This window comes from Etheostoma spectabile, chromosome 16 (assembly GCF_008692095.1).
Source record: "Etheostoma spectabile isolate EspeVRDwgs_2016 chromosome 16, UIUC_Espe_1.0, whole genome shotgun sequence".
Classification (NCBI taxonomy): domain Eukaryota; kingdom Metazoa; phylum Chordata; class Actinopteri; order Perciformes; family Percidae; genus Etheostoma; species Etheostoma spectabile.
The window spans coordinates 7,561,081-7,589,066 of record NC_045748.1 but is presented as its reverse complement, the minus strand read 5'-3'; the positions used below and the strand labels follow the sequence as shown (position 1 = coordinate 7,589,066).

Sequence of the window (27,986 nt, the reverse complement as noted above, 5' to 3'; positions counted from 1 at the left end):
ACACGTTAAGCACGCACAAGTACACGCGCTAACTCTACAAACACGCACACACGCAAGCTAATCACATGTAGGAAGGCAGAGAGGGAAAAGGGAGAGGACAGAGGGAGGTGATGGTGGTGGGGGTGGGGAGGAAATGGAAAAGTCGAGGTTGTGCTCAAGTCAGTCAGGACCAGAACATGTCGGCCATGTTAGTGTCGGTGCTGTAGATCCAGAGGACCAAAGGGAGGCAAATGGCCACGAAGGGCCAGGAGATGCCCTCCATACATGCAGACAAGCAGCAGCCTTTGCAGCTGGCAGGCTTCTCCAGTTGTTTACCGGGCTCCAGGTAGTTTCTGGCGGCAAACTTGAGAATCTCGTCCAGTAGAATAACAGGAAGTGAGATCTTGAGCACCATCAGCCATTGTGTCATATTCAGAGGGGTGATCTGGAAGATGATCTGAAAAGAAGCACACAAGACCAAAGTCAAACTGTGGTTCAATCTGCATGGTACACTTTCCACTGTCCCATTTTAGCTTCATATTCGACAGCAGAAGAAATAACTGTTGTATCATGGCAACTCTACTTCCATTCTTCATTTCACAGTATCCTGTTCTGTGTCAAAGTAAAAGAAAAATTTCTCACTGGGAGAGGCTCCACATAGAGGATGAGGAAGTGAAGGGACATAGAGAGGCAGATGGCTCCCAGCAGCCACACGTTGTCCCAGGGAGGCATCCTCACCAGGGATTGGTTCTCTGACACACTAAGCAACGACAAAGACAAATGGACAGGTTTGTTAAAAAAAAAAAAAAAAAAAAATTAAAAAAATTACTTGCTGGACTTGCTGCTAAATGCCTTGCTCAAACTAACCTGTTTAGAGCATTGCACATCTCAATGGTAACCAGCACAGACAGGGCCATGGTCATAGGGTAAGGGGACTCAAACACCTTACAGTCTAGATTTGCAAAGTCTGGACTGTCTGGACTGCACTGCAGAAAGTGACTCTATAAAAAGAAAAAATGCAGATTAACAACAAAAACACACCAGACTTGGATTAACAGCAGATACAATTAAATTAGTGAGTTGAAGTGTGCATAAGCATGATTGTAGTTGTTTGTCTGTAATTCATACCAGCTGGTAAAAGGTGATCCTTGGACCATCCTCAGCAGCAACAAACCACCAGGCAGCAGCACCAACAGTGGCCGCCCCAACATAACCTGGTGACACAAACCAAAAATATGACGCGTTTTCAAGTGACTTTCTACTTTCACATCAGGCTAATGTGGCAGATTTGAGCAAGCTAATTGCAAGATTTTGCATTTTTAGGTGGACATTAGTCTCACTTTGCCAGACAATCCTCCAAGGCACTAAAGAGGAGGGTTTGGCTAGTCCTATTCCTGGATGGGATAGTCTGGTTTATTGGCATTCTTTAAACCAATCACAATCGTCATGGGCAGCGCTAAGCTCAGCACAGTGCCCCTGCCCAATCGCCTCGGGAAGGAACTTGTTTTGGTGGAACGTGTACGTACGTTCAAAAGTTGTTTTAGTCGTGCGAGAAAAAACTCAGGATAGATATATTGTCTAGCTGTCTCAATTTACCCTGCAGAGATCTGAGAAGCAGTTAACCATAGTCCTCATAAATCCACCGGAGTTTAGAATTCCAACACAAAGAAAGTGAAAGGAAACTGATGTTGGTGAAAAGACTTGCATCCGGCGGAAATTCCTGCGGCACCGGAGCAATCCCAGAAGTGGAACGTCGTGGATACAGACTAGGTGGACATACAACCAGCTATCCCAATGTATGACTGCCTGCTTATGGTTGATGCTTCCCAAAGTTTTCTACCAGCACTGTGTTCATTAAATGTCAGATCATCTTTGCTGTCGATACGGTGGAAAACTAAAACACTACCCATACAGAAACCACTTACATCCAATGGCTAGGTATCTGAAGAAGAGCCATCCAGAGATGAGGGGCTCACGGGCGTTGCGTGGGGGTTTACTCATGATGTCCAAGTCTGGTGGGTTGAAGCCTAAAGCAGTGGCAGGCAAACCATCAGTCACCAGGTTGACCCAGAGCAGCTGAACCGGGATAAGGGCTTCAGGGAACCCCAGAGCTGCAGTCAGGAAAATGCTAGACACAAAAGTATCATGATTATGAAAGAGTAAAAGAAACCGTGTGAGGTTAAGGTAGGATCAATGGGTGTGTGTATTTCAGAGGGATTGACTTGTAGGGGGAATGGAGTGTATCTTTGTGTATTAACCAGTCATCCTTACCAGACAACCTCGCCCACATTTGAAGAGATGAGGTATCTGATGAACTGTTTCATGTTGTTATAAATTGCTCTGCCTTCCTCAACTGCAGCTACAATGGTGGAAAAGTTGTCATCAGCCAGCACCATCTCAGAGGCGGTCTTGGCCACAGCTGTGCCTGAGCCCATGGCAATACCAATTTCAGCCTTCTTTAGAGCAGGTGCATCATTGACACCATCACCAGTCTGAAGGAAGAGTGAAAACAAGGAACTTATGAATAACTATTTTACAGTGCATTATAAATGAGATCCAATTGAGATCATTGATCTCATATTATATTCAAGAACATTTTGTTTTGGAGGAAACTGTACATGTTTAAAAAAGAATAAACCAAATGATAGTAATGTTTTATCAGCATCCCAGAGGTCCCAAACACACTTTAAATAGGTAAATAGACACAGGGCCAGTTTTCTTACCATAGCTGTAATCTCATCATAGGACTGCAAATACTCAACAATCTTAGATTTATGTGAAGGCTCAACACGGGCAAAGCAGCGGGCCTTGACCACAGCATCTCTTTGAGCAGCAGGAGAGAGATCATCAAACTCTCGGCCAGTAAATGCCATGCTGGAAACATCATCGTCCTCTCCAAAAATACCAATACGTCTGCAGATAGCCACTGCCGTCCCTAAGATACAAATGAGAGAGCATTTACTTCACGGGGCATCCTGGAATGCAAGTTAGTATGCAGACGTATGTGGCCATTTCCCTTTTAGTGTGTGTGTGTGTGTGTGTGTGTAGTGATTAAATGTCCTCTTGCACATCCGAATGAACCATTAAAAAAATCGTTAAAAAAATAAATAAAATAAAAGCATATGTGACGTTCTCTACATACCCTTGTTGTCTCCAGTGATCATAATTACTCGGATGCCTGCAAGGCGGCAGAGTCTAATAGAGGCTGCCACCTCTGCCCTGGGAGGATCCAGCATGCCCACACAGCCAACAAATGTCAGATCAGTCTGGATGATAAAAGAAAAATAGATGCAACATACTAATTAGTTTTGCTTATCAGCACTTATAACTAGTTCTCCCCGTGTTTGCGTGGGTTTCTTCCGGGTGCTCTGGTTTCTTCCCACCATAAAGACATGCATGCTAGGCAGGACTACAGTTAAAAATTAGCCAACTGGCTAACACTGGCTCATTTACAGAAATGTTGATTAATGTGCATAGTCCTAATCAAAGCAAATAAATTTACATCAGAAACTTAGAGCCAACAATGTTACACCTAAAAGAAACCTGGCTACCAAAAGTGAGAAAGAAGCTTTAGGTGAAAACATCGACCATGTCAATCTGCTCGGCTCTCACCTCATACTCTATGAAGCGGGTGGAGTCCTCCAGCACCAGCTCGTCTTTGCTCATGCGCTGGTCTCGGGTGGCGAGAGCCAGACAGCGCAGAGTGTCCCTGCCACTGCCATATTCCCTGATCACAGACAGTATTTTTTCCTTGATGCCAGGGGTCATGGGCACCTTGTTACTGCCTACACGGATGTGTGTGCACCTGTCAATCACTCCCTCCGGGGCACCCTGTGAGCAAGCATGAACAGGAGAATGAGGACACAAAAAGGTGGGCTAGACACTATCCAAGACAAACATTTTCATCAAGCAAAACATTTTATTTTCTAAAAAAAGATGGTCAACACCAGTAATGTCATGTTTTTTTATGTCACAGCCTTGGACAATTTATATCCTACAATAGTTGTCGATTTGTCTGTTTCTTACCTTCACTTTCACAGAACATTTGCAGCAGACACAGAGCAGACCGTCTGGAAATTCCAGTGTAAACTCTTCATCAGCGCTTATACCAAAGATTGGACACAAAGAAGGACTTCCTGTCTCTGGAAAATTCCAGTGTAAACTCTTTCTTCATCAGCTGCTTGATTACCTAAAGATTTGTGGAACACAAAAGGAAATTGTATGTTAACAGTCTTTTAGTCTTTCTGCATTTGGTTTGGTTCCTCTTATTTGAATAAAGGGCAAAACATTGGTTTCTATTGCAAGGAAATGACTTTGAATAACAGAAGGTTACATACAGAATTACAGGCGTTGGCTCTCTCAATCTTGGACAGGCCTTTGACATCTGTATCAAACACGTTCATCTTCTCCACCAAGCACGTGAGAGCCGTCTCTGTGGACTCACCCACCTTTTCATACACACCTTTGGTCTGGGGACATGCAGAAAAATTAAAAACCATAAAGACGATATCACACAAAACATGTAAGGCATTGTCAACAGAGCCACATTAGCACTTAAGGGTTATGGGCCAGTTATCTTCCAAAAAGATTCAATACCAACCTCATTAAAGTCCAATGAGGAATCATTACAGAGAGCACAGATAGAGGCCAGCTCCACTAAGGCATCATACTGGGAACATTTGACTGTTTTGCCATCATGGAACCTAAACAAAACACAGAGTAGACAGGAAGCAAGAAGTTAGTCAATTGTGCAGATTTCCATGAAAAACCAAGGTGGAGAAGGGGTTTGTTTTGTAACATGTTGAGACCCACATGATAGAAATCAAAGCATTCCAAAAAAATGTTCACCTTAGCTTATGAGTTATGGGACTTCTTTTATTATAGATATATTATTTTCATCTTATAGCACACATGCATATGAGAATGAATACTCACACTTCTCCATCTGGGGCATATGTGGAGCCAGTAATAGTGAATTCCTTTAATGAGCAGCGATCACCCTCTGCCTGATCAATGATAAACATCTAGAAACACAAAAATTGCAAAGACAAACTATTAGAAATTGATAGTCACACTATTTGTTGAATCTGTGGGTAAACGCCCAATTTAAAGTTGCAACAATATTTTTGTGCCACATTTTAAGTGCTGTATCCATTCAGGTCTTAAAGCCAAGAGAAAAGATAGGCCAAAAAAAAAAAAGCTGAGCTTGTGAGCTTGGACACTGCATCCAGCAGGTGGCAGCAGACTACCATCCACAGGAAAGGAACATTCATATCGTGAGTCCGCTTGAACATTAAGCAGAGTATAATAATGAAATGATGAGCCAAAGCAGACGCTAAGCACTCTGGTGGGAACGGGTCCATAAATGTCATCTTACAGCAAGGCAGACACAGAATCCCCATGTGCAGTCACACTACATGAATACAATGTATAAAAGGGAATCAATTTAAGGCGGAAATAGTTTGACCTTGAGTATCCAAAGCTTTGGGTAAGGAGGCTGGTTACAGTGTCTGGTTTACTAAGGATCTTCATCAATGAGATTCCAAGTTCAAGGGACCCATTTCTTTTGCCCACAAAAAAAGCCATATTATATTATTATATTTGGTTCCCCATCCGAAGGCAGTCAACTTTTGTATAAAAAAAGGGACATTTTGAAATCAGCAACCAAGGCCAAATTAGAGAAAAAAAGAAAAGAGATAAACACAATAGAGGTTTTGAGGCAGACAGCACTCAAGCTGTTACCATAGACGTCAAGGGTATGCAATTCACTCATTACACATTCTTACATAAAAGCACCACATTTGCCCAACATTGAGAGGGGCAGGACAAAGATACATGAGGGATGAAACAGAAATATCTGAAAAAAATGATGAGCTGGCATTATGGCTGCACTCCCCTCAGGCACCAGCAAGACTACAAAAGTAGTGATGTCAGTGGCAGTCCTATTCAAAACATAATAACAAATATGGAATTGAATTCACTCAGGTCACTAAACTTTAGTACTGTCCTATTCGGACAGGATTGATTTGCATGCGTCAAGCACAAGCTTCTCTGTCAGCGATTATCAAACAGCTAGGAATAGCATCTTACAGTTTCCAAAATGAGGCCTTTCAAAACACAATATTGACAAAGAAAATGATGCTCAAGAGAAGAGGAAACTGACAGGGGAGAGAAAAAATATTTCAACACAAGGTCAGTTATGCAACTCTACTGCTGGTTCTGCAAGTGACTAACTACTGCATACTGATCAGCATGCTGCCTGAATAAGAAGGGGGAGGAGAGTCAAATGAGAAGGGGAAGAAGGAGAAGGGAAACAGAAGACTAACAAGATAAAGGGCTGAGGAATAGCACTGAGAAAAATGGAGGGACGTAGTAGGAAGTAGAAATACAATGTCAACAAATGAGCTAGAAAGCAACACTAAATGGGAATTCATACATACTTTTTAAGACTAAAATACACAGTAAATAGATAATAGTTCATATACCCATAAGTTATTCATGCTCATAAGGGATGGAAAAATAAATCAACTCTATCATCATTCATCTCTACCTGTGTAAAATTAAATTCATCATTATCCCATATTAGCCATTCAACCTCAGTAGTGCTTAGTACTATGGCAAGCCCTTTTAACATTTAAAAGCTAAGTTCGACTATCCGGAATTAACATTGTAGATAGCAATAACGTCTTTATGACTAGTCGTAATTACATTTCGGATAGTTGCAATTGTCATTCAAGATATCTGTATCGTGATTGTGACTAGTCAAAACGACAGATAGAGATATCTGTAATTCAGTTTTGACTAGGCAAAACTGAATTACAGATATCTACAATTACGTCATTGAAAACGTTAATCAACGCGTCACACATCTTAAATGACAATTGCAGATATCTGTAATTCAGTTTTGACTAGGCAAAATGAAAGTTAAAGATATCTCAAACGTCATTATGACTAGTGCAAATTACTGGGCATGACGTTGCTCTATTTTAGATACGTGATTTCCCCTCCCCGCCATAATAAAAGAAGTGGTAGATTAAGTAGAAGTTAATTTCCTTATTTCAGAGAACGGAAGAAGAAAGAGTCATGGCGTTGGCTTTAATAATAAAAAAAAAAAACAGAAAATGGCATGCAATTGAACGAGCCCTCACAGAGGGGATTTGTGGAGAGAGAGAACGTCGTTCTATTGAAAACTGTGAAACAAATCTCGGAAGAATTGAACATATGCGGAAAGTAACGCTGAATCCTAATTTCTTGGTGCCAGCTCCTGTCTTGCACGGGCTGCAGCATTAAAAAGACGATTAAAAACGCCTTCGCCCTCTGGCTGCTCCGACATGTTAATGTGCTAATGTGCTAATGTGCTAATTACACAACTAACAGGTGCTAGCTATGTGATTTGATGATTTGAACAATGCGCTCTGCTCCCGCCTGTGGGATGCGGGCCCAATTTGCATAAAGATATCTGCAACGTCATTTTGCCTAGTCAAAACTCTAATTCAAGATATCTGTAATTACATTTTGACTAGGCAGAATGAAAGTTAAAGATATCTCAAATTTCAGATATCTCTAATTAAAATTTATTTCAAGATATCTATATCTTGAAAATAGATATCTACTATTAAATTACGAATATCCCTAACTCCAGTTACAGATATCTACAACGTCATTTTGACTAGTCATAATTCCAGTTACAGATATCTACAACGTCATTTCGCCTAGTCAAAACCTAATTTAAGATATCTGAAAAGGACCATATATATATCTTGAATTGAGTTGAATTAAAGATATCTTGAACTGGAGTTATGACTAGTCAGTATCACATTGTGGATATCTCAAACTGGAATTACAGATATCTACAACTCAGTTGTGAATATCCGTAATTCACATAGTGGATATCTGCAACTGAATTGTAGATATCTGGAATGATAAACCACATACAAATGAATGGCAAACGTGATGTAATTTGTCCTAGGAAGAATGTCTTTGTGGATATCTGAAATTACAATTGTGGATAGGAAGAATGTATTTGCGGATACCCGAAATGTTCTTTTTGACTAGGCAAAACTGAATTAAAGATATCTGCAACACATATCCAGTCTAGCTTTTAAATGTTAAAATGGCTTGCCATATTAGTACTCAATAAATCCCTACTATCAAAGTAAAATCCCAAACGGTTTATTTACGTCTCAGTTAGAAGTTCATACTTTAAAAAGCTCTTAGATGTCAGGAAAGTAGCCAGACCATACTCTTTCCATGTATGGCAACTGTTCTGTTAAAACTCTACTTTGACACAATGTGTATGCCATCCTCAGATTCACTGAACAACTTGAATACAATCTTTTAGTTTGGTACCTAAATATTAGGTCAGAGTCCAGAAAATGTTAGGAGGCAAGTTTTTAAGAGACAGATAACTCAATTTAAATCACTGGCAGCTTCAACTCCAAAGGGTCCACTGCGTCTTCTGCTTGAAAGGTGCTCTTAGCAATGTCACACGTTTTTTAGGCTACAACATGTTTTGTAACATACATTAAAACTCTCCTCACTATCTGCCTGTCCCCAGAACACACAGTAAAAAACACGGGCTCTGCAGACAGCCCAGGATCCACAAACAACAACTTTGAAACATCCAACAGCCAGGTACAATTAACTTGTCTGTGAGAAGGCTGAAACAGACTTGGCTGACAACATTTTTGTTGTAAGAATATTAATTAAGTCAAGAGGTAATGAATGACACATTTTCTTTAATATTATATATCATAATTTTATGTCCCCTTTTTTAATTGAACTTAATTTGTTGAAGCTGTGAATTCTTGTTTAACATTACAGACTATGATTGCCAAAGCTAGCTGGCTCGGTTGACCCCTTCAAAATCCATTTTAATCAAAATGCAATTCTATTCGGCATCTAAAACATGCTGTGTATTAATAGCAGATTTATGAATAACTCCAAGAAATTCCCAACACAAAGTTAGCTTTTGCTAATATGTGTTAGGCTTCTTTTCTCTGTCCTTGCAACGGTTAACTCTTCTCTTACCCTGCACACAGACATCTGATTGGTGGTCAGCGTGCCGGTCTTGTCAGAGCAGATGACAGATGTACAGCCAAGGGTCTCCACAGACGGCAAACTGCGGACAATGGCATTCTTCTTGGCCATGCGCCGTGTTCCTAAAGCCAGGCAAGTAGTGATGACAGCAGGCAGACCTGGAGGAAAATTAGCAACAGAACCACACAGGAAAAGACAATTAGGACCTAGTATGGTAGAGAGGATAAGCAGTTACACAATTTATTTACTCAAGTATCAACTTGAACAAAAAATTATTCCTGCAGTCTGAGTAATGGCACAGCATTGGAACCTCTCAGAGCAAACAATCATGTCAAGACCAAAGCTGCATGTGTGGCTCCCCAGCTTACCCTCAGGGATAGCAGCAACTGCCAGAGCCACAGCAATCTTGAAGTAGTAGACGGCACCTCGGATCCAGGAGCCTCCGTGAACAGGATCATTGAAATGTCCAATATTGATGATCCACACAGCAATGCAGATCAGTGTAATAACCTTGAATCATACAACATTAGTTTACATTTAAAGATAATACAATGAACAAAGATCAGCAATTAACTGAAATCAACATTACACATTTTGATCAAACAGCTGAGGTTTGCTTTATTTTACAGAGAGAATAATGTAACTTCACAAATTACTTTGGATAGTTGCTGTCCAAACTCATCCAGCTTCTGCTGCAGTGGTGTGCGCTCCTGCTCCGTTGCTGCCATCTCATCTCGGATTTTGCCAATTTCTGTGGCGCCGCCGGTGGCCACCACCACACCAATAGCCTTGCCAGCTGCAATGTTGGTTCCCTATGGAGGAGAAGTGAAAAGCAAAGAGTAGAAAGCAAAACATATTACAAATTAAAGGTTGACTCCAACTTCAGCAGTTAGCAAAACGCAGTGACGTAGGTTACCCCAGTAGCCTAATCAATGAAGTTATGAATAATGTGAATGTTAGCACTAGCTGAGTCAACATTAGTGTGCTAAATTTGGGAATAACTGAGTATTATGTTTTTGAAGTGGGTTTGTATGAGGTACTTATCCATAGTCGGTGGAAATACTCAATTCTGCTAACCTATCCCTGTCCACAACAGTACTTATCACCCACTTTAAAATCACCTGACTCCTTTGACAAAAATAGTAATTTTTCCTCATAGAAAACAGGAGTTACTGGTCTACTACTGCTTCGATTGGTTCGTCTGTGTCTTTCAGATCCAAATGAATATGGCGTCCCCAACATTGTATTCACACAAAAATCTAAACTATAAAAAAAGAAATTAAAAATAATGGATTCACCCTTTAATTCTGCTTCTGGGCATAGAGGTAAAACTAGTTGAACAACTATTCTGAGATAAGTGTCACAGAGAGGAGGTTCAACAAGCAGCATGTGTAAACTTGCAGCGAGTCAATACATTGGGCTCCTAAACAGAGGTAGCTGCCATGGAAGCAAATGTGACTATTTCTTTTGTAAATAAATGGAATGTAATTGTAGATGAATGGGCACTTCAGATGTTTAGTCATGCACTGTTATTGTAAGTTCTCTTGCATGTATAAGATGGGCAAAGTAAAAATATAAATGGAATTTCCAAAAGTGCCATCACGCTCAAAGAACTGGATGTGAAGAGGAATGGTAGCATTAAAAACCAGTGGGATAAGTAGTAGGATGCCAGCAGAATACTGTTGCCTTAATAGGTGTAGTCAAACACTAACAAAGTGTAAAATATTACTCATCAGACTAAAATGGTCTTGTGAGCCACTCACAGAAAAGAGCATGTTCTTCTTGTCCTGGTTGACAGCACGCGGGTCTGGTACAGGGTCAGTGTGTTTGATCACAGACACAGACTCTCCTGCAGGAAGAGGAAAAAAGGATATGGAAGAGGGAAGCAGTGAGAAAGTTTCAACACAGGAGAGAAATGTTTTGATGCATGGTTGACCATTTGGGAAAATGTGTGGAAAAGGCTTTGCTGCTGACTGGGCAGTGGGGGTGCACGATTCAGAAAACATCACGATTAAATATCGATTTTTAGGCTCAAGATCTAATTCAAAATCGATTTGATTCAAAAACGATTCTCAATTTAAAAAAAGATTCACAGTATATAAATGTAGTTACTTTCCCATGTGATAGTATACAGGCCATTACAAAAGGAAAGAAAATATGAATTGATTCTTGGAATTCTATGAATGGATTTTTTTTTGCACACCCCTACTGGGCAAGCCTGACAATTATCCTGTACTTTCTTTCAAAACCCATATTTGATGTGTGCATGCACTGTGTATGCCTGTGCATGTAATCAACCATGCAAGGTCTGCGCTGTTCTGAGTTAGACAGGGAGCATTTGAAAAGCAGTATAGCCATGAATGGGGAGGGGAAGAGAGAGGAAAAATAGCTGAAACACTAAAATATCCCATGGAATTTGCTTCCAATTAAGGCAGCAGAGGAAGACAGCAACTTAAGAACTTGATTCAAATAAACTGCTCATCCCCCTTCTTTCCTTCCATTTTAATCTTTTCCAATCCACCGCTGCCCCAATTATCATCTTTTTTTCCCCTCTCATCCACGTCACAACACTTTTTTTTGGTTTTGCGGGGCACCCCTTTCAAACAAAAGCATAAAAATGGATAAAAATAAAAAAATTAATAATAATATTAAGGGGTCGGCCACAGAGACAAAAACATGACGATAGAACTAAAAAAAAAAAGGGGATAAAAAACAAAAAAAGGTTTTCCCTTTAAAGATTGATTGGTCCCCCTCATGTGTTGAAAAGAAGACGACCCCAAATTTTGCTGGCACTTTATCCCCCTGGGAAAAAAAACGAAAACACAGGACTTTAAATATTAAAAATCCCTCTTTACAATATAAAAACACTGTAAATGGATGACTACTGGGGGATGGGTCCTTTTGTAAAATAAAAGCAATAAACAGATCTTTTGGGGTGTTGGATTGATAAAATACGTACCAACCATGTAAAATGTCCACACGTAAAAAGACTGTTAGAGCATTTTTATGAAGAAAAAATTTAAAGATGCATAACAAACAAACAATCAAAAAATCCCGCACACAGACATAAGTTTTGGGAAAGAAAAATAATTTAAAATTTTCCCCCAAATCATGCTCCTTGTGACGATAAAATAATAAACCCGTTTTTTGGTAGGAGGAAGGGAACGTACGCTTTAAAACGTATTAAAAAGGTCTTCCCCTCCCCTGCACTGGCCCAAAATAGTTTCCCTCCTTTTTCTTCCACAACACTGGTTTTTAGCAACCCCAAAAACAAATGTAAAAGTAAAAAAAAACCAAATTCCAACGGGTTTTCCTCTGCGGGAAAAATTATCTACCAAAAAGCCAGTGATTTTAGTTTTGTTTAAAAAGGATATCAAAGTGTCCCTCCTCTGTAAATTCCCAGGCTTTTGGGGTTGGTCTGGCAGATACGTTTTTAAAATAAACTGCACTTTGTGAATAATAAAAAAGAGTATTAAAAATTAGACCCGTGGGGATTTAATTCAGTGGAAATCCCCTTTTAAGGGTATTTTTCTGGGTTTTCCCCTTTCAAAACCTAAACGGAATGGGACTGGAACAACAAAAAAAGCAAACCTATCTCTTGACGGGAAAAACTAGTAAGAAAAGAAAAAAATGACAAATGGCAAATAGGTTTTTATGTTTTTAAAAGAGTCTGTAAAGTAAAGTAAATTCTTGGAGCTATCAGGTTTCTGTAAAATACTGTATTACAGTAAGAGTATGAGACAACGAAGGTTCCCCATAGCACCAAAAATGAATGGCTGACATTTTAATGAAATTCCAAAGCACAAAGGAAAATGTCACTGTCACCAAAATGAAATAGGACTTTCAGCTTACAGTAAGACATCATACAGCTTAAAAGGTAAAAGCAATATAAAAGCAATGGCCCAGAGGCTCTTAAGAGATCCCTCTGTGGACAGTGGTGAAAGACATGTAAACTGGCCCTTGGGCCTCTGCAGTGCACTTCTGAGTAGAGAAGAAAAAAGGGGGCAAGGAGGAGCGGAGAGAATGGGAAGGGGGATTAGATGAGTCCTGCAAAAATCACGTCCAAAAATGGGAAAACTATTTTGATCAGTTGAAAACATGTGCTGCTGGGTTTGGGGGAGGGGGATGAATTCTTCTGTTTTAAGCAAGGAGAACCCTCTCCACGTCATACAAGTTGAATTAGTGTGTGAGGTCTTTGGTATAAACTGTTCATTCATTCCCACTACTCTCATGAGTATAGGGCAGATTTAAGCAACTCATAGAGACTGAAGTAAGGAAAGTTTACTCAATAACTAAGTAACCAATGAAACAAACGCATCACCACATGGTTTCACATCTTGTTTACACTATTCAGATATTTCCAGAACAAGGTTAATTGTAATTGATAATGCTTCTAGATTGTACCGGCTGCCCTACTAAATTTGGTCCTCCACTTGACTAGAGGCTGTCAAAGCCACTTCATCATAACCTGCTTGCCTTCAAACTAGATCCCCTGTAACCGACAGTACAGATAGTGTAGGAGATTAACAAGCAGAGAATGAGAGAGGACATAAAAGAGATGAGGAACTAGACTTACTGAAAATAAAGGAAACAAAGTCCCGTGGGAATGTTCCAACAGAAAGTCACTAATTAGATAACATCCTACATCAAATTAACAGTGAAACTCCCCCCTAGTCATTGGTGTACACTGGGAATAAGTTCACAGCAAGTAGAATAACCCAATTGTACAGGTAATGAGAATAGTTTGGCAGCAATAACAAATTATAAGCGCTAGGAAATTATTAAAAGAGAATTGTGTCACCTTTTATGGGGATGTCCAATCAGTGTCGATGGTAAATGCAGTCGATTAAAGCAATAAATTCCTCATTGCGTACATTGACAGAGAAATCTACAAGTTGCAGCTGCAAAATCTGTTGTTGACATCGGGTTGATTTTCTCCAATCGTAGATCAGGACTTAACTTTTTGCCACAGGCATTCAAAATTAACGGAAAGACCTGCATTTCTTTCACAATCCGAAAATTGAAAATCAAAAACCTGCCCATCGAACAAATATTAAAATCCAGCCTTAGTTGTTTGGTATATAAATCAGTGTAAACAGGCTATTGCAATGTAAGAAAAACACCAGTAACGCTTTACTTTCAAGTTAATAACTGTACTTTGCCTTGTAAAATGGACAGAGTATATACCAAATAGTGAGGTACTCAGGTTATCAGGAAAATATTTCTAAAATTAAAAACTAACCTATTTTTTTATTTTTTTGTTGTATGACGTTTTTAAAGCCAAAGCTTATGATGAATGGCACAGCAGCTGCTGGTTTGGTCAACATGTTTTTTTGTCCTCTCACGTGTGACCGCACGCAGCAGATACGTTACCTATTACATGTTACGTAGGTAGGGGAATAACATTCAGCTCAACAGACATTTCCTAAAAATAAAGATTGTTCAAAAGTCCCGCACCTCGAGTCCGCGTAGAGTCTTAAGTCTTTTGAGGACGAGTCTCAAGTCAAGTCTGAAGTCACTGTGTGTGCGACGTAAGCGTGAGTCGAGTCTGACCCATCTCTGCTCTGCAAGCAAGATAACTTCGCTGTCTTGATCAATGTAGCCCGCACTGAGGAATGAATTGCTTCAATTGACTACATTCACCATCATCACTGATTGGACATCCACGTTAACGTGATAATTTAGCCCTATAAATTAAATACTTCTCAATAAACAGGTTTTGTTGGTATTCTTAAATCCACAAATATATTGTCTTCATGACAAACAAATTTCTCCTGAAAATAATGAACCTATTAAATTTCAATGAGCAAATCATGCCCAGGTCAACAGATGAATAGCATAAACTCAATGCCTTCCTTTTTCAATTACTGTAGCTGTTACAAGCTACATGTCATTTTACACACAATAAAAACAGCTATTTTTCAAGTGTCTACAGAAATTTGCTGCATCGTTCCAAAACTTGCAGCTGTCTCAACTTAAAAGACATTATCTTCCATTTAATCCTACATCACATGCTCCGTTTTGTTCTCATTTTCCTGGGAAAGAGGGGACAGCCTCAGGGATAGGGATCTTTCTTTCTCCCATGTGCACAAAGTATTTTATCTGTTCCCTGGAGTGAGGGACAAATGTCATTCTGCATACACTTAAAGTGATAACACCCCATGAGCTTGTAGAATAATTTGCATCCATTATCCAGGGTGTGTATCCTCCCCATTCTTCCCTTACATTAGCTTACTATGGTCAAAACCCCTACTCTATGTGACTGATAGATGAGCCTTGCGATAAATCTAAAAGTGTTGCGGAAGACAAGAATACCAATATAACCAAGCCTTTTGGATTGGAATGATAGAGAGGCAAAGTCGCTCCCCTTCCGGTGGAGCGCCATGGGACCTTATTTAGGAAAAGAATTCTATGGTAGAGAATGGTGAGAGAAAATAATTATTTGAGTCCCGTTTAAATCAAGCCATGTATTTCACGTTTGCCAATTTGAAAGATAATTTTGCAAGTCAAGAAGTCTCAGTTTGTCATAATACTGTTGAAATATAGGACTGTTAAAAAAAAAATTAAAAAACATAATTAGAAAGACTACTCGCCACAAAGGCTCATAAATGACGTCTCGCTGAAGCTACAATGCCTGTGTGTAGAACCAGGATAGAACGTTACACACACAAACAACCGGCTCATTCTTTCAGTTCCTGGCTGATGAAAAGATGCTGGATAAAACACATCAGGTAAGATAACATTACATGTGTTGTGGAACATAACCAAGCTAGCTAGCTAGTGAGCAAGCAAGGTGGCATATATTGTGCAAGACGACATACGTAGTTCACTGTGCAGTTTTACACCAAACTGTGGTGGTACCACGCCAAACCAAGAAAAAAAAAATTGACCTGCAAAATTATTTTTTCATGGCTCAATTTAATACATGTATTTTTTTTTTTTTTAAGAAATAACATCCCATGGGGTCCATCGGAAGGGGAGAGACAACTTTTAAGACCTTAAGGGAGTTGTATATTTTCTCTCAGTGACTGGGGCCCCCTGATGTGCTAGCACGTAGTCTGCAGCCTTCTGGGACTGCTCATAAGGTCCTCCATCTTCAAGGGACTCCTCCACTCCTCTTATGAATGGAAAAAAATTTGATCAAACCCTAACACACAAACACACATGACACTGTGCATTCCATATAATGTCTGTGTGTGCCAATAATAACATTTATGACTGACTGTGGTTAAGATAAAACCACAAGCCAGGACAACAAACGTGATCAGTTTCGCACACAATCCACATCCGAGTTACATACAACCAGAACCTGAATTAATCAGGGAAGAGAAGGAAATTGGAAGAAAAGGGCACTCGTTTATTACATATGCACAGGAGGCTTTTGCTACAAGGGTCATGGCAATCACTTTGGCAACAGACTCAGAACCCCTTTTCCTTTAAGGAATTGCAAAGTAAAACAAAAGCAACTCAAAAGAGAGCAATGAAGCAGAATTGGTGCCGTTTCCTCAGCAGTGCTGGCAGTAATAAAATCAAGTAGACGCACTTGGGGTTTTTAATGAAACATTGCCATACTCCAGAGACCAAACAATATACAAATGGCTCAACTGAGGGACAGCAAGTCATTATGATATGGGAAACCCAAGCTAGAAACTGCAGGCATAACTGAAGATAGCTAGGAAAACTTAAAGCCCTCCCTGTAAAATGAGGTGATCTGAAACTAAACATTTCTTCGGCTTTTGCAAGAGACTTCAGAGCCCTCAGAGGTTGAAACCTTACTGTCATAATACTTATGGTCCAGCACGACCAGTTCCATAAAGCAATCCTGAAAAATGTTTGTATCCAACTATAAATCGAGGAATCTCTGTATGTGTGTATTAGGGCTAGGAGGATACGTTTTTTTGTCCCGATTCGTTTCTTTCACGATACACTGGTGCCGGTTCGATTTGCATTTTGATTTTCATTTATTGTGATTCAATAGTATTGCAATTTTCTTTTCCTTTTTAACAAAAACAAAAGTTGAATAATACACTTCTAAAGACTATATATGAAGAGACATGTCTACACTTGAAAAAATGTGTTTTCTAAGAAGAATGCATATCACATGTCAGTCAGTCAGTCTGACATTTCCATAACATGGATTTTCTGCATTGTCTGCTTTCAGTCTGTTTTGCTGTAAACAGATATAATGTAGTCACTGTCAGCGGTAACAAACTTAAAAAACAGTAAGAAAAAAAAATTTTCAATTCCCCCCATTTACATTAAATAAATACACATACCAACAACTTTACTATTCTTAACTTTAGTACGACCGAGTAACGTTAGCAGGACTGACAACAACAGTGGCTAAATTATGTCGGATTTAAAATAAATTAAAAAATTTAAAAAAACTTGACGGCTCCTTCTTAAGCACATATTTTCCTGCTGTTTCTCTGGTCTCTCTTCATCATCCCTTCTCTGTTCTCGAATGTGCAGTAGCAACCGCACGTTGTTGTTGGTGTAAATATACAATTATTAAACTTACAAGTTGTTTACAGGTATGTAACAAATTGATGTGTGCCATGGTGTTTTGCCCTGTTAAGGAGTTAGTTGTGGGTTATTAATGGTTGTGTTATAAAGTTAAAACCGTGGGTGAGAAGAGTAGGCAGTTAACAGGGGTTCTGTTCTCAATTCACTTACAGTTTACCTCGGCCTAGCGCTCTCTGCGGCAATGCACCGGTATGCCGCCCAGCACTAAACAGTTCTAGCTACCAGAGTCGTACCAGTTAAGTTGCATATTAAGTGCTTTGAGGGCCTTCTGTAAGTTATTTGGGGGTACAATGTACTAAGGAAAGCAAGCAGCCATACAGGAGGTAAAGAAGTCGACCCGTTCTTAACAGGCAGAGGAAAGGTTGACTTATCAACGCCACTTCATGTTAATCGCACATTAAAAAACAAAACAACCTACACTGATGGAGCATGTGGGAATTCCAAAGGCCCATTTATTTTTCAATCTGCTTTTAAACCCAAGGTTCTGGAGTCTATAAAGTCCACAAAACCATTTTAAAAAAGGAACTAAAGATTCCTTTGGCCCATTCTTGTCTGTGTTTAAACCACGGCCTAAAGATCCAATATGATAGCAAATTAGTTTGCTGAATTATTTCATTTTTTAACAACCCTTAATTCAGGAGAGGTAGCCCTACTTCAACTATAAGAAGCCACAGGAAACCCTGCTTTGACAGGCATTTTTGACTAATAGTGCCTTACAATAAGAAAGCCCTTCTGTGCTCACTTACCACACAATATTAATCAGAAGCAATCTTAGCTTGCTGTAATACACAACTAATATGTCAATTTGGTTAGAAATAGCTGAACTATCAAACAATTCTCATCTAAAACATTTTCTCTGAGACGTGACTGCGCTGGGTGACAGCTAGCTAGATCCTTTCCCATTAAGCTGGCAGCTCAGAACTATGACACTGTTGCATAAATGGACAACTGATTAATGTGATGCTGTGCCCAAAAAGACAAGAAAGATTGTGGTCAGTGATACCTGATTCATTTTGCTGGGTTACTAAAAAAATATAAAATAAAAAAAGAATAAGCACATTATCAATAAAGAACAAGACAGATAACTTAAGTAATTCAGACAATCAGCACACAAAGTTCCATTAACCCCTGGCATCACCAACCATCACACTGCAACTCGCGGGTCGACTAGGTGGTTTCCCTGCAGCTAACAATAAATACATACAAAAAGAGCTCTTTGGCTAAGTAAACTATGGTAGTTTCTGCAGATAGTGTGCAAGTCAAACACATTAACCAACTCAACCCTCATTACTTATGTGAAGTCAGTAGCCCATGTATTGGATTTAGGACCATATTTATGTGAACAGCTTGCTGCCACAGACAGTAAATCATATGGCCGTAAATACAGCATACAGATCAGCTTGTTTGATTCAGCTACTGTCTCACAGAAACATTAAAGTTGGCAGGCTGAATGATCTATAAGACTCTGAATATGGGGCCGCAACACAAACAGCGGTTCTAAGATTATGACAAGACGACGTCAAGTACAGCAGTCCATGCTGAGATGTTCTCCATTCAGATAGGAACAAGACGAGGAGGCCATAGTGGCCACATCATCACCAAGACTGTGAAGCTGCATCCTTAAAATCTGAGAATCATCTAAAGCTGGTGTCAGTACATGACAGTAGAGTTACTCGATTCTGATTCCAATTAGTCTTACTCTGGTTTTATAATTGTGGGAAGGAAAGAAACCAAATTAAGTTGAAACAACACTTTTTTGAGCAGATTAAGGCTGGCAAAAATGTACTGTTAAATAGCATGGTGTACTTTGTGAGTCTCTTTAAATAACATTTTTAAAGACTCCTTATTTTCCCCATGCATAAGTTGTTTTCACTTAAGATGAGTGCGCTTACATTAGTTGATTCTAAGGCATTTGACTCGTCAAAAATGCTGCAATGTTATACCATTTTGCAATAAACACTTTGGCATGGTAGGCAGGCCTCTTTCTTGCATAAAATTATTCCTGAATAAGACTATTCTATAGTCAATACATTTTGCTATACCATTATTGTACAGTGGCCATTTAGAGTGGCTTTGTTCAGTCATTCAGTGTCATTTGTTGTAGGCAGGCAAAACAATGTTGTGCTGCAGTAAAACGCTACAGCCACTATAAGCCATGACACCATGCCAGGCACTTACAGTATATAAAACACAGATTATGGTTTTGACTAGGACACACTCTGAGAAAATTTTCCCACCGGTTAATAAACACCTGTGTTACCGATTACACTTCAAATGCAACAAGATTGTGTCAGGCCTCTCCGATACTCAGGTCAAGCTTTTGCTGTACTGCTCATGCTGCAGACAGTTTCACCGTGCTACTGATATAAAAAAATTAACAAAATGGGATTTCTATCTATAAAAAGTAGCAAAACAACAGTTGGGGCAGTGGGCAAGAAATGTAATCAATATATGCCCGGCCACTGTGTAACACCGCTACCAACTAGCGCAGCGAGCCTAGTTTTGACCCAACTGATGCTTCAAGTCTTCCTAAAAAAAAACTAAAAAATCTGTAGAAGATACAAGATAACTTTATCCAAGATTCACAAATCAGTCCTGCACTTTTTTAAAGCAGAGTCAGTATAAGAATTAACATTAATTTTAGCTCATTTAACAACTGAAATAGTTTATTATTTAAGTACATTTGTGCCACAGAATGTAACAGTGTTGACTCCGAAAGACGTTGGAATAAAAATGAGTGAATCCACAAACCTTACCCCAACTCTTTTAGCTTCTGACAAGATTATAAAACAGACAGTAAAGAAATCTTTGTTGTAACTCTACTTTGCTAACCTTTTCTTTAGGACAAAAAAAAAAAGAGTTTATGGGAAGCTACGTACATAATTAACAAAAACAGAGACAGATTAAAAGAAAAGACAACCAAAGATGAAAGACAGAAAGAGGCCCACTGGGAATGACTGCTCAGTAAGAAAACACAGAAAATAAGAGAAATGAGGAGCAGTGACGCAAAAGCCGTCAACAAATGTGGCCTTATTCAAGTTAAGGTCAATATAATAACATGTTGGGAACAGATTGGGCCTCTGCTCTTGTATTACATAACTGCTTTACTTACTTGTAATACCATTATTCTGAAATAGTCAAGGGGGATAAACAGGATGAGGGATCAGCTGTGTGTGTAAAACTGTGTAAAGTGTACGTACTAACACTGTTGATGTTAAGAGAAGTGAGGACCTTTTCTGTTCCCTGCTTACTGTCACCAAAAACATCTGTGTTAAATTATAGGCATCAATTCATCACCTCTATCTTTCAGATAAAAAACACCAGTGCCAAGCAGACCATCTGCTCGTCAGGGACTTGTCAGATGAAACTAATGAACATATTTAAATAATAAAAAGCCTGCACATGCAGTGGGCACCTAGCCTGAAGAATTTGGTGGTGCACGATCGTGCAGAGCCAACAAATTTAATAATATTATCCCTTACCTGCGACCTCCACGATGTCCCCAGGGATAATGTCCCTGGCCTTGATTCTCTGGACACTTTTCCTGTCCTGGCGGTACACCTTCCCTATCTCAGGCTCATACTCCTTAAGTGCTTCAATGGCATTTTCTGCATTTCGTTCCTGAACAGTGGGAGAGAAAAAAAAAAGAAGAAGTTAAAAACAAGTTAATTTCACACAAACAGAAACGCAGAGTGGTCCCTGGGAACTAGAGAGCCCCATTATTCAAAATGGACTGATAAGTGTCTAATCTTTACACAAGCAAAGCAACAACAACAAAATAAACCAGGTGCACATGATGACTAGTCTAGACAGTGGAATAGACATAGAAAAAGCTTTTTGTTCAGTCACATTGATTTGTTTTCAGATGTGGAACTGTTCACCGTAGAGTTACCCTAACAATGGGGATGTTCTATACAAAATTATGTGAACGTGACAGTAAGACTATGACAATCTTACTCAGTTTGTCGAAATGTTATCTTATGGTTTGCTCAGTTCCTCCCTGATCAGTCTTCCCTTGCACTTTTCTGTTAGTGCTGACTTTAACGTGCCTGACAGATTGCTGTCAGACTGGACAGTTTTAGTCGCAGCTCCCAGCCTGGCTGGTAGGCAGGCAGCACTCAACGAGACATGGCAAGACGGGGCACACAACCCCAGGATATTAAGGTATTGCGTAAGAAATAGAAACAGGGACCCAGTCATTAAAATGGCTGCCAGTAAAGGTGAGGGTTTACAAGGTTAAAGGAAGCTCCAAAAAGCATACAAAACCTCAACCGCTTTCAATTCAGAAAATAACTACCCTCGGATCTAAACAGGTACGGGTATACCAATAACAAAAACAGCAGAGAGAGCTTCCCCCAGCTCTACATGAATCACAGAGACTTTGTTTACATAAACAAAGTCAAACAACCAGGCACTTAGTGTAACAACTCCTCATGTACACAGAACTCAGCAGGAACTTCAACGAGCGTTTAATTTACAAAACAATCCAGCATTGACCTACCCAACCTGCCAGGTATCTTCTTTTATCTATTGTGGTGTTATTTACAATCACAGAGATTGTTCTTCAATTGAGTTCATTAGACATTTATCCAAGGACACTTACACCAGCAAAAACACATTTTTGATCTATGACAAGAGGAAGAAAAACAGCCTTACTCAAGACCTACAGCCACTGATATTCCACACCGACCTCAAGGGAGAAGTTTTCATTTGGAAGCTTAGCTGGGAGCATCATGAAAACAACTAGTGCTACTGCGAATTGTGACACTCTAAAACAAAAGCTGTATGTATAAAGTCTAATTGTTTATCTTAGTTTGCCAAGTATCTTAAAATTAGCTAATTCTTGTAAACTTAACTGCTGAGACAGACCAACCCATCCTCCTCTCTTTCAGCAGTAAATCCCCATGGCTAATTATTATGCACTGTCACTGTCCAATGATGTCAATGACGTCATTAGACCGGATAAATTACTGATGCTGACTGATGTCTGTGACAAATAGATCTCTTGGAACATTTTTCAAACTTTACCAAGTATTTTTGTAGGATATTATTTTATTTATATATTATTTTAGAGTGTTTCCAGTGAGACATTAATTAGTTTACATAGTATTGCAGTTGTAAACATTACTGTAGCTTCTCTTTAAACCTCATTTAGCTTAGTTATATTTAAAATGATCAATTATAAGCCGGTTTAGAAATTTAAAGACGACCAGGCTGACATGGGAAATGTATAGCTAATATGCACACTTCAAAACTTCTTTATTTATCGCAAGTTATACTGTCATCCCAATATAGATCTAGGTTATCGCACCTATTCCTTAATATTGTGCAGGCCTAGTTAGCATGGTGGTTATTAAGATAGATAATGTTGTATTACAGGGCTCTCTGTTGATTTGTGCTTGTTGTTGATGTGTGCTTGTGAATGAATGAATCAATGTAAACAAATTATGTAGTTGCCCCTTCTCTATCCAGAGATAATGTGTCAGGGGTTCCCCTACTTGTACCCCAGATATGTATACATTTGTTTGGGACATGCAAGGACTTTCTAAAAGTAGGTTAGCGAATGTGTGTGTAGAAAAAGCAAGAATCTAGTGAAAAATCTAAGGGACGTAGATTTCAATTACTGTCTGTTGAAATATTCTTACATAAACTTTATAACCAACAACAGAGACAAACAGGATTACATCAAGCAACTGAAAATGTCTAAAAGTAGCCTACCTAATACTAGGTAATAAAAGGTCAGTTAACATGGCTACTTAAGAGATGTCATTCAATAATTTAATTAATTAGCTTGATGTGTTACTAAATACCTTATTGTTAATCATGTCAATTATATCTGCCCTGAACCATTTTGGGGGTGTATTAATTTAACACTATTATCCACAAGCAGGTGCAAGGCGTCAGTGTACATATCTATCATAACTGACTCCAGGGTAATATGCTGTATTCTGGGCAATTCTGAATTTGATCAAAAAGGTGTCAATAAAAAATAAAACAACATAGTATTAGTTTTTCTGTGGGTCCAGATGAGGGCCTCCATCTATGACAGTTGCTGTCTTTGCTTCCTGCCTATAATTAAGCTGTATGTTGACAAATCAATACTGCTTCTCAGCAGAACGGATAGCATAATCCTGAGAGAAAGCCAATATTCTGCAGGCATCTATAAACAGAAGCAAAGAAAATTCCACTTTGCACAAAACATTTGCATTTGTTGGCTTGATTCACTCTTGAATAGGACTGAACAGTAACAGTTGCCTGGTTGCCCTTGGCAACCAGATTGAGTCAAATGGCAACCACCTTTTCTCTTCACACACACACACACACACACACACACACACACACACACACACACACACACACACACACACACACACACACACACACACACACACACACACACACACACACACACACACACACACACACACACACACACACACACACACACACACACACACACACACACACACACACACACACACACACCTAAATGTGTGCAATGCTCTCTGATGCTCAGAAAAAGACGTTAGAAGCAACAGAAACATCACTGCATGTCAAAAAATGTAATTATAAGCTTTTTGATTACATTCATATATAATATATAAGTTTGCTCCTTTTGTGAGACTTCTATTCACTTGTCAGCAAGTGTCACGACCACTACGCGAGAGTATAAACAGTTCTCTCATGGCGGTACACTCACTGAGTGTAACGCACGTTTTATGTGACCATTTTAAACTGCCAAAAAGAGGCTGTTTTCACCACTTTCAAGGCAATTATTTATGAGTGTTCATAGCAATACATGGACAACCCTAACCCTTTGGTTCAAGAAGACAATTTTTTAAAAACCCATACTTAAGTAGATTTGTAAATGTAATATGTTTACCTGCCAGACTCCTACAATAGCATTTGCTATGAGAATAAGCAGGATAACAAAAGGCTCCACAAAGGCTGTAATGGTTTCTTCTCCCTCTTCAAACCAGGCCAGCACCTACACACAAAACAGAGAAAAATAAATTAACATTAATTAAATACACTACAAATAACAATTAATGTTAAAGTGTGAGATAATGACACCACTGAAGTCCTGACGGGATCAAATTAGCTGCACCCCCATAGAGCAACCAGAATCCAGCTAGCTGGATAACAGTAGCATGTCTTTGATTCCAGGGTGCAAGTATTTTTCTAATATATGTTTGCCATGAGGACTTGCTACAACATCTTTTTCATGCACCTTTGAAAGTAGTTGGAGTTGTACCAGAACTTCACTTTGACTTTTAATTTGGCAAAATGGTTTTAAGTATCTAACATTAATTTAATAATTCATAATAAATACCAAGTCAGCTTCTGCCAGTATTACAGAAACTGGGCCAAGTGTGGTAAAACAGCAAGGGAAAAAAAAAAAAAAAGAGTGCAGTAACCACTTTCTCCTCTTTTAGAATCTGTGCCATGAGTGAAGTGTGTCAAACGAAATGCCAATGGGCCCCCCCTATTTTACACTCCAGCCTATTGAGCATGGCCAATCAAATGTCAACTTCAGTTCTAAGTGTCAATAAAACAAAATGGTGCACAACTTAGTTCCTAAAGTTTAAGTTTCCTTAAGTTTAACAAATGTTTGTATATAACTTTGTAGTCTGTAGTCTCAGTATCTTCATGCTGAAATAAACGAAAAGGTGTCGTCATGTGCTTGTGTAAGTCTGAGCGAGCTGCGTACTACAGCCGGTGATTTACAGTATAAGCTTTGTAACCATAGCTGGCTGTCATCGCCATGCCTTGCTGACTGACATTCTCAGCCAGTAGGCCAAGAGCCAATCCTAGTAGAAGGACCACATGATAGTTAACACTGTGTTAGACAAACTATACTGGGCATTGCCACTCACTTGTGACAAAAACACATATATCCCAAGTTATGCCTGTTTATTTCCGTAACTGTCATGTTGTATTGACTGACATTAAAACTGAGCATCAAAGTAAAGTTGAGTCTTGTCATATTTCAGTCACAGCTAAAGTGTTGTGGCATGTTAACACCTGTAAATTCAATCATCAGAGAGACATTTGAACTCCTCATGTATCCGTCGCACTTAAAAGCAAAGCACGCAGCTCATTCCAACAACATGCCACATAATCAAGTGACAAGCTATCTGTTCCCAGATTAACAACATGTCAGCGCTCCTTATTAACTACAGACTTGACTTTTGATGCGCTAACGCAATCTCTTTCAAACAGGTTCAAAGAGATTGCAATGACTTAATTTACTTCAAGAGCAAAAGCATAGCTGAGATAATACCGTAAGACAAAATTGTGGAGAAAAAAGGTTGTCTGGGTTGTGTCACCAGACAGATTCTGGGCATCTTTCTTCTCTGCTTTGAACAGCATTCTTACTAAACTATGATCTTCACTGAATCAATGTGAAAAGGTCTATAAACACTTTGTAGAACGACAGAGCTGTGCCGAGAAAAAACTCACAGGCAAACACTGAACTCATCACTAAAAGTGTGGAGAGAAAGATGGTGGCGGAGATGAACACAGACAATATTTAACTGGCACAATACCATGCATTAGTATTTAATTTTAGTAGTACAAGTTTAATTTTAACACTGAATATTGTGTCTTGAGGAAATTAAGTCTTGTATTAAGATATCAGTGTGAATTACCCTCTCAATACTCCAGCACCAAAATACCCAATCTTTACCTTTATCTTGAGTTGAGTGTTGAACGCACCACCCCTTCCTCAGGTGACACAACCTGCTCAAACTTTTACCGCAACTAATCTTGATAAAGTATTAGAGAAGACATATAGGGGCTATTGTATTTGTTTTACTAAAGACAGTTTTACCAGGTCAATATTTTTTTGAATTAACACTGCACAAACCACCTGTATGGTTAACAAAACGTGTGTTATACTTACAAAGGATATGCAGGCAGCAAGTAAAAGGATCCTCACAAGCAAATCTTCAAACTGTTCAATCACAAGTTCATAAAGAGATTTACCTGGAAAAGAGTTACGTGTAAAAAAAAAAAAAAAGATCATTTTTTTCCTTTCACTGAAATAAAAATACGAATGAGAGATGTTCAATATATATACAGGTGACTTCTTGCATTTATACAAGTTGGTCCACTCACCCTCCTCAGCTGGCAATTCTGCAGATCACCCCGTTCAGGCCGCAGACAAAAGAGAGATAAACAAGCAGTTATTTAAATGTCAGTACACAGATACATAGTATAATGGACGGTGGCGTGTTGTTTACATAGTGAGTCACAGAACTGATATTATCAGTATTTCAACATACAGATAGTGACGTCAACAACCTTCATAGTTTGTCCGGTTACAAATCATCGGGAGCCGTGGGCCGTAGCGTTAGCTAACTACATGACACCGGCACGGTGTAGTTACTTGTTACTTGAACAAACTGGTGTTAACCGACTTCTTACCGTTTGGTCCATATCGCTCCCGTTGTTTTTTCACTTGCTCCAAACTCAGACCTGTGCTTTCATTCACGTTAAAAAAGCTGTAAACTTCTTCAACCGTCTTGGTGTGTGCGTTGTCCATGGTGAACGGCCACTTGAGGACACCGCTTGTTTCGCCCTGCTGGTCCCAGCCTCAACCTGTAACGGTTCTCTCCTGCTTTGGTGTGTCCGTGGAACTTAAAACAAAATACTTATATATCTATATAAATTTTAAAGCGGCACCTTACGATGGTGACCGTTACCGTTCAGGTTAATTAGCTATAACACGGGACGGCGTGGCTTGCAGGTGCCTGGCGAGAGTGGACGAAATATCGGGTTCTGAGCTAACGGATAGCTACAGGCTAAAGCTAGCTAACGTTAACCGTTGATCTCCGTTTGAATTCGCCGGCTGTACTCCGCTGGCTAGGTTTCATGTGAAACCTTGAACCAATAATTCATATCACTATCGCAGTCTTAATTTGATGTTTTAATTCGTCCTCTTCTTTCAAAGCAACGAATTCCAGAATAATTCGGTCCAAATAGATGGCTCAGACATGTGGCTATGTTGTAATTTGGCTCCCTTCACCCTTCTGCCTGTCTTGCGGATTCACAAGTCCGAGCACCAATCGCGTTTGTCAGCTGCAGCTCTCGCGTACGTCGAATGCGGTGCTCAGTCCGCATGTGGAATCAGCTCATTGGTTGGAGATACCGGAAATCCTACTCTCTCTCTTTCTCTCCTCTCTCTCCACCTTTTACTGTCTATGCTTTCCAGAAAGACAATCTCTCTCTATGGCTCTGCTCTCCACCGCTCTTCAGACGACGGTTGCTCTGTTGTGTGTGGTGCCACCATAGACTGTTATCAATAATAATAATAATAATAATAATAATACTATACAGTCTATGGGTGCCACACTGAACAAGACAGTCCACGTTACATTTGTATTTTTATATTTTCGACACAATTTGCAAATACCAGCCAAGCCATATACTATTTTGTT

General features: G+C 39.4%; 1 protein-coding gene across 1 annotated transcript; it reads right to left on the bottom strand.

Annotated features, from left to right (window-relative positions):
* Positions 1-163: 163 nt before the first annotated feature.
* LOC116704710 (sarcoplasmic/endoplasmic reticulum calcium ATPase 2) lies at positions 164-27,091 on the bottom strand. Its single transcript, XM_032540326.1, has 20 exons — positions 26,974-27,091; positions 25,273-25,355; positions 24,428-24,532; positions 21,027-21,165; positions 10,782-10,867; positions 9,675-9,830; positions 9,387-9,528; positions 9,010-9,176; positions 4,915-5,003; positions 4,580-4,682; positions 4,317-4,448; positions 3,592-3,810; positions 3,122-3,245; positions 2,703-2,914; positions 2,251-2,471; positions 1,905-2,107; positions 1,108-1,193; positions 847-980; positions 622-739; positions 164-436 (listed from the first exon to the last, which is right to left on the bottom strand). The coding sequence occupies exons 1-20, from the start codon at positions 27,089-27,091 to the stop codon at positions 164-166; spliced, it is 2,910 nt and encodes a 969-aa protein (XP_032396217.1).
* Positions 27,092-27,986: the final 895 nt, after the last annotated feature.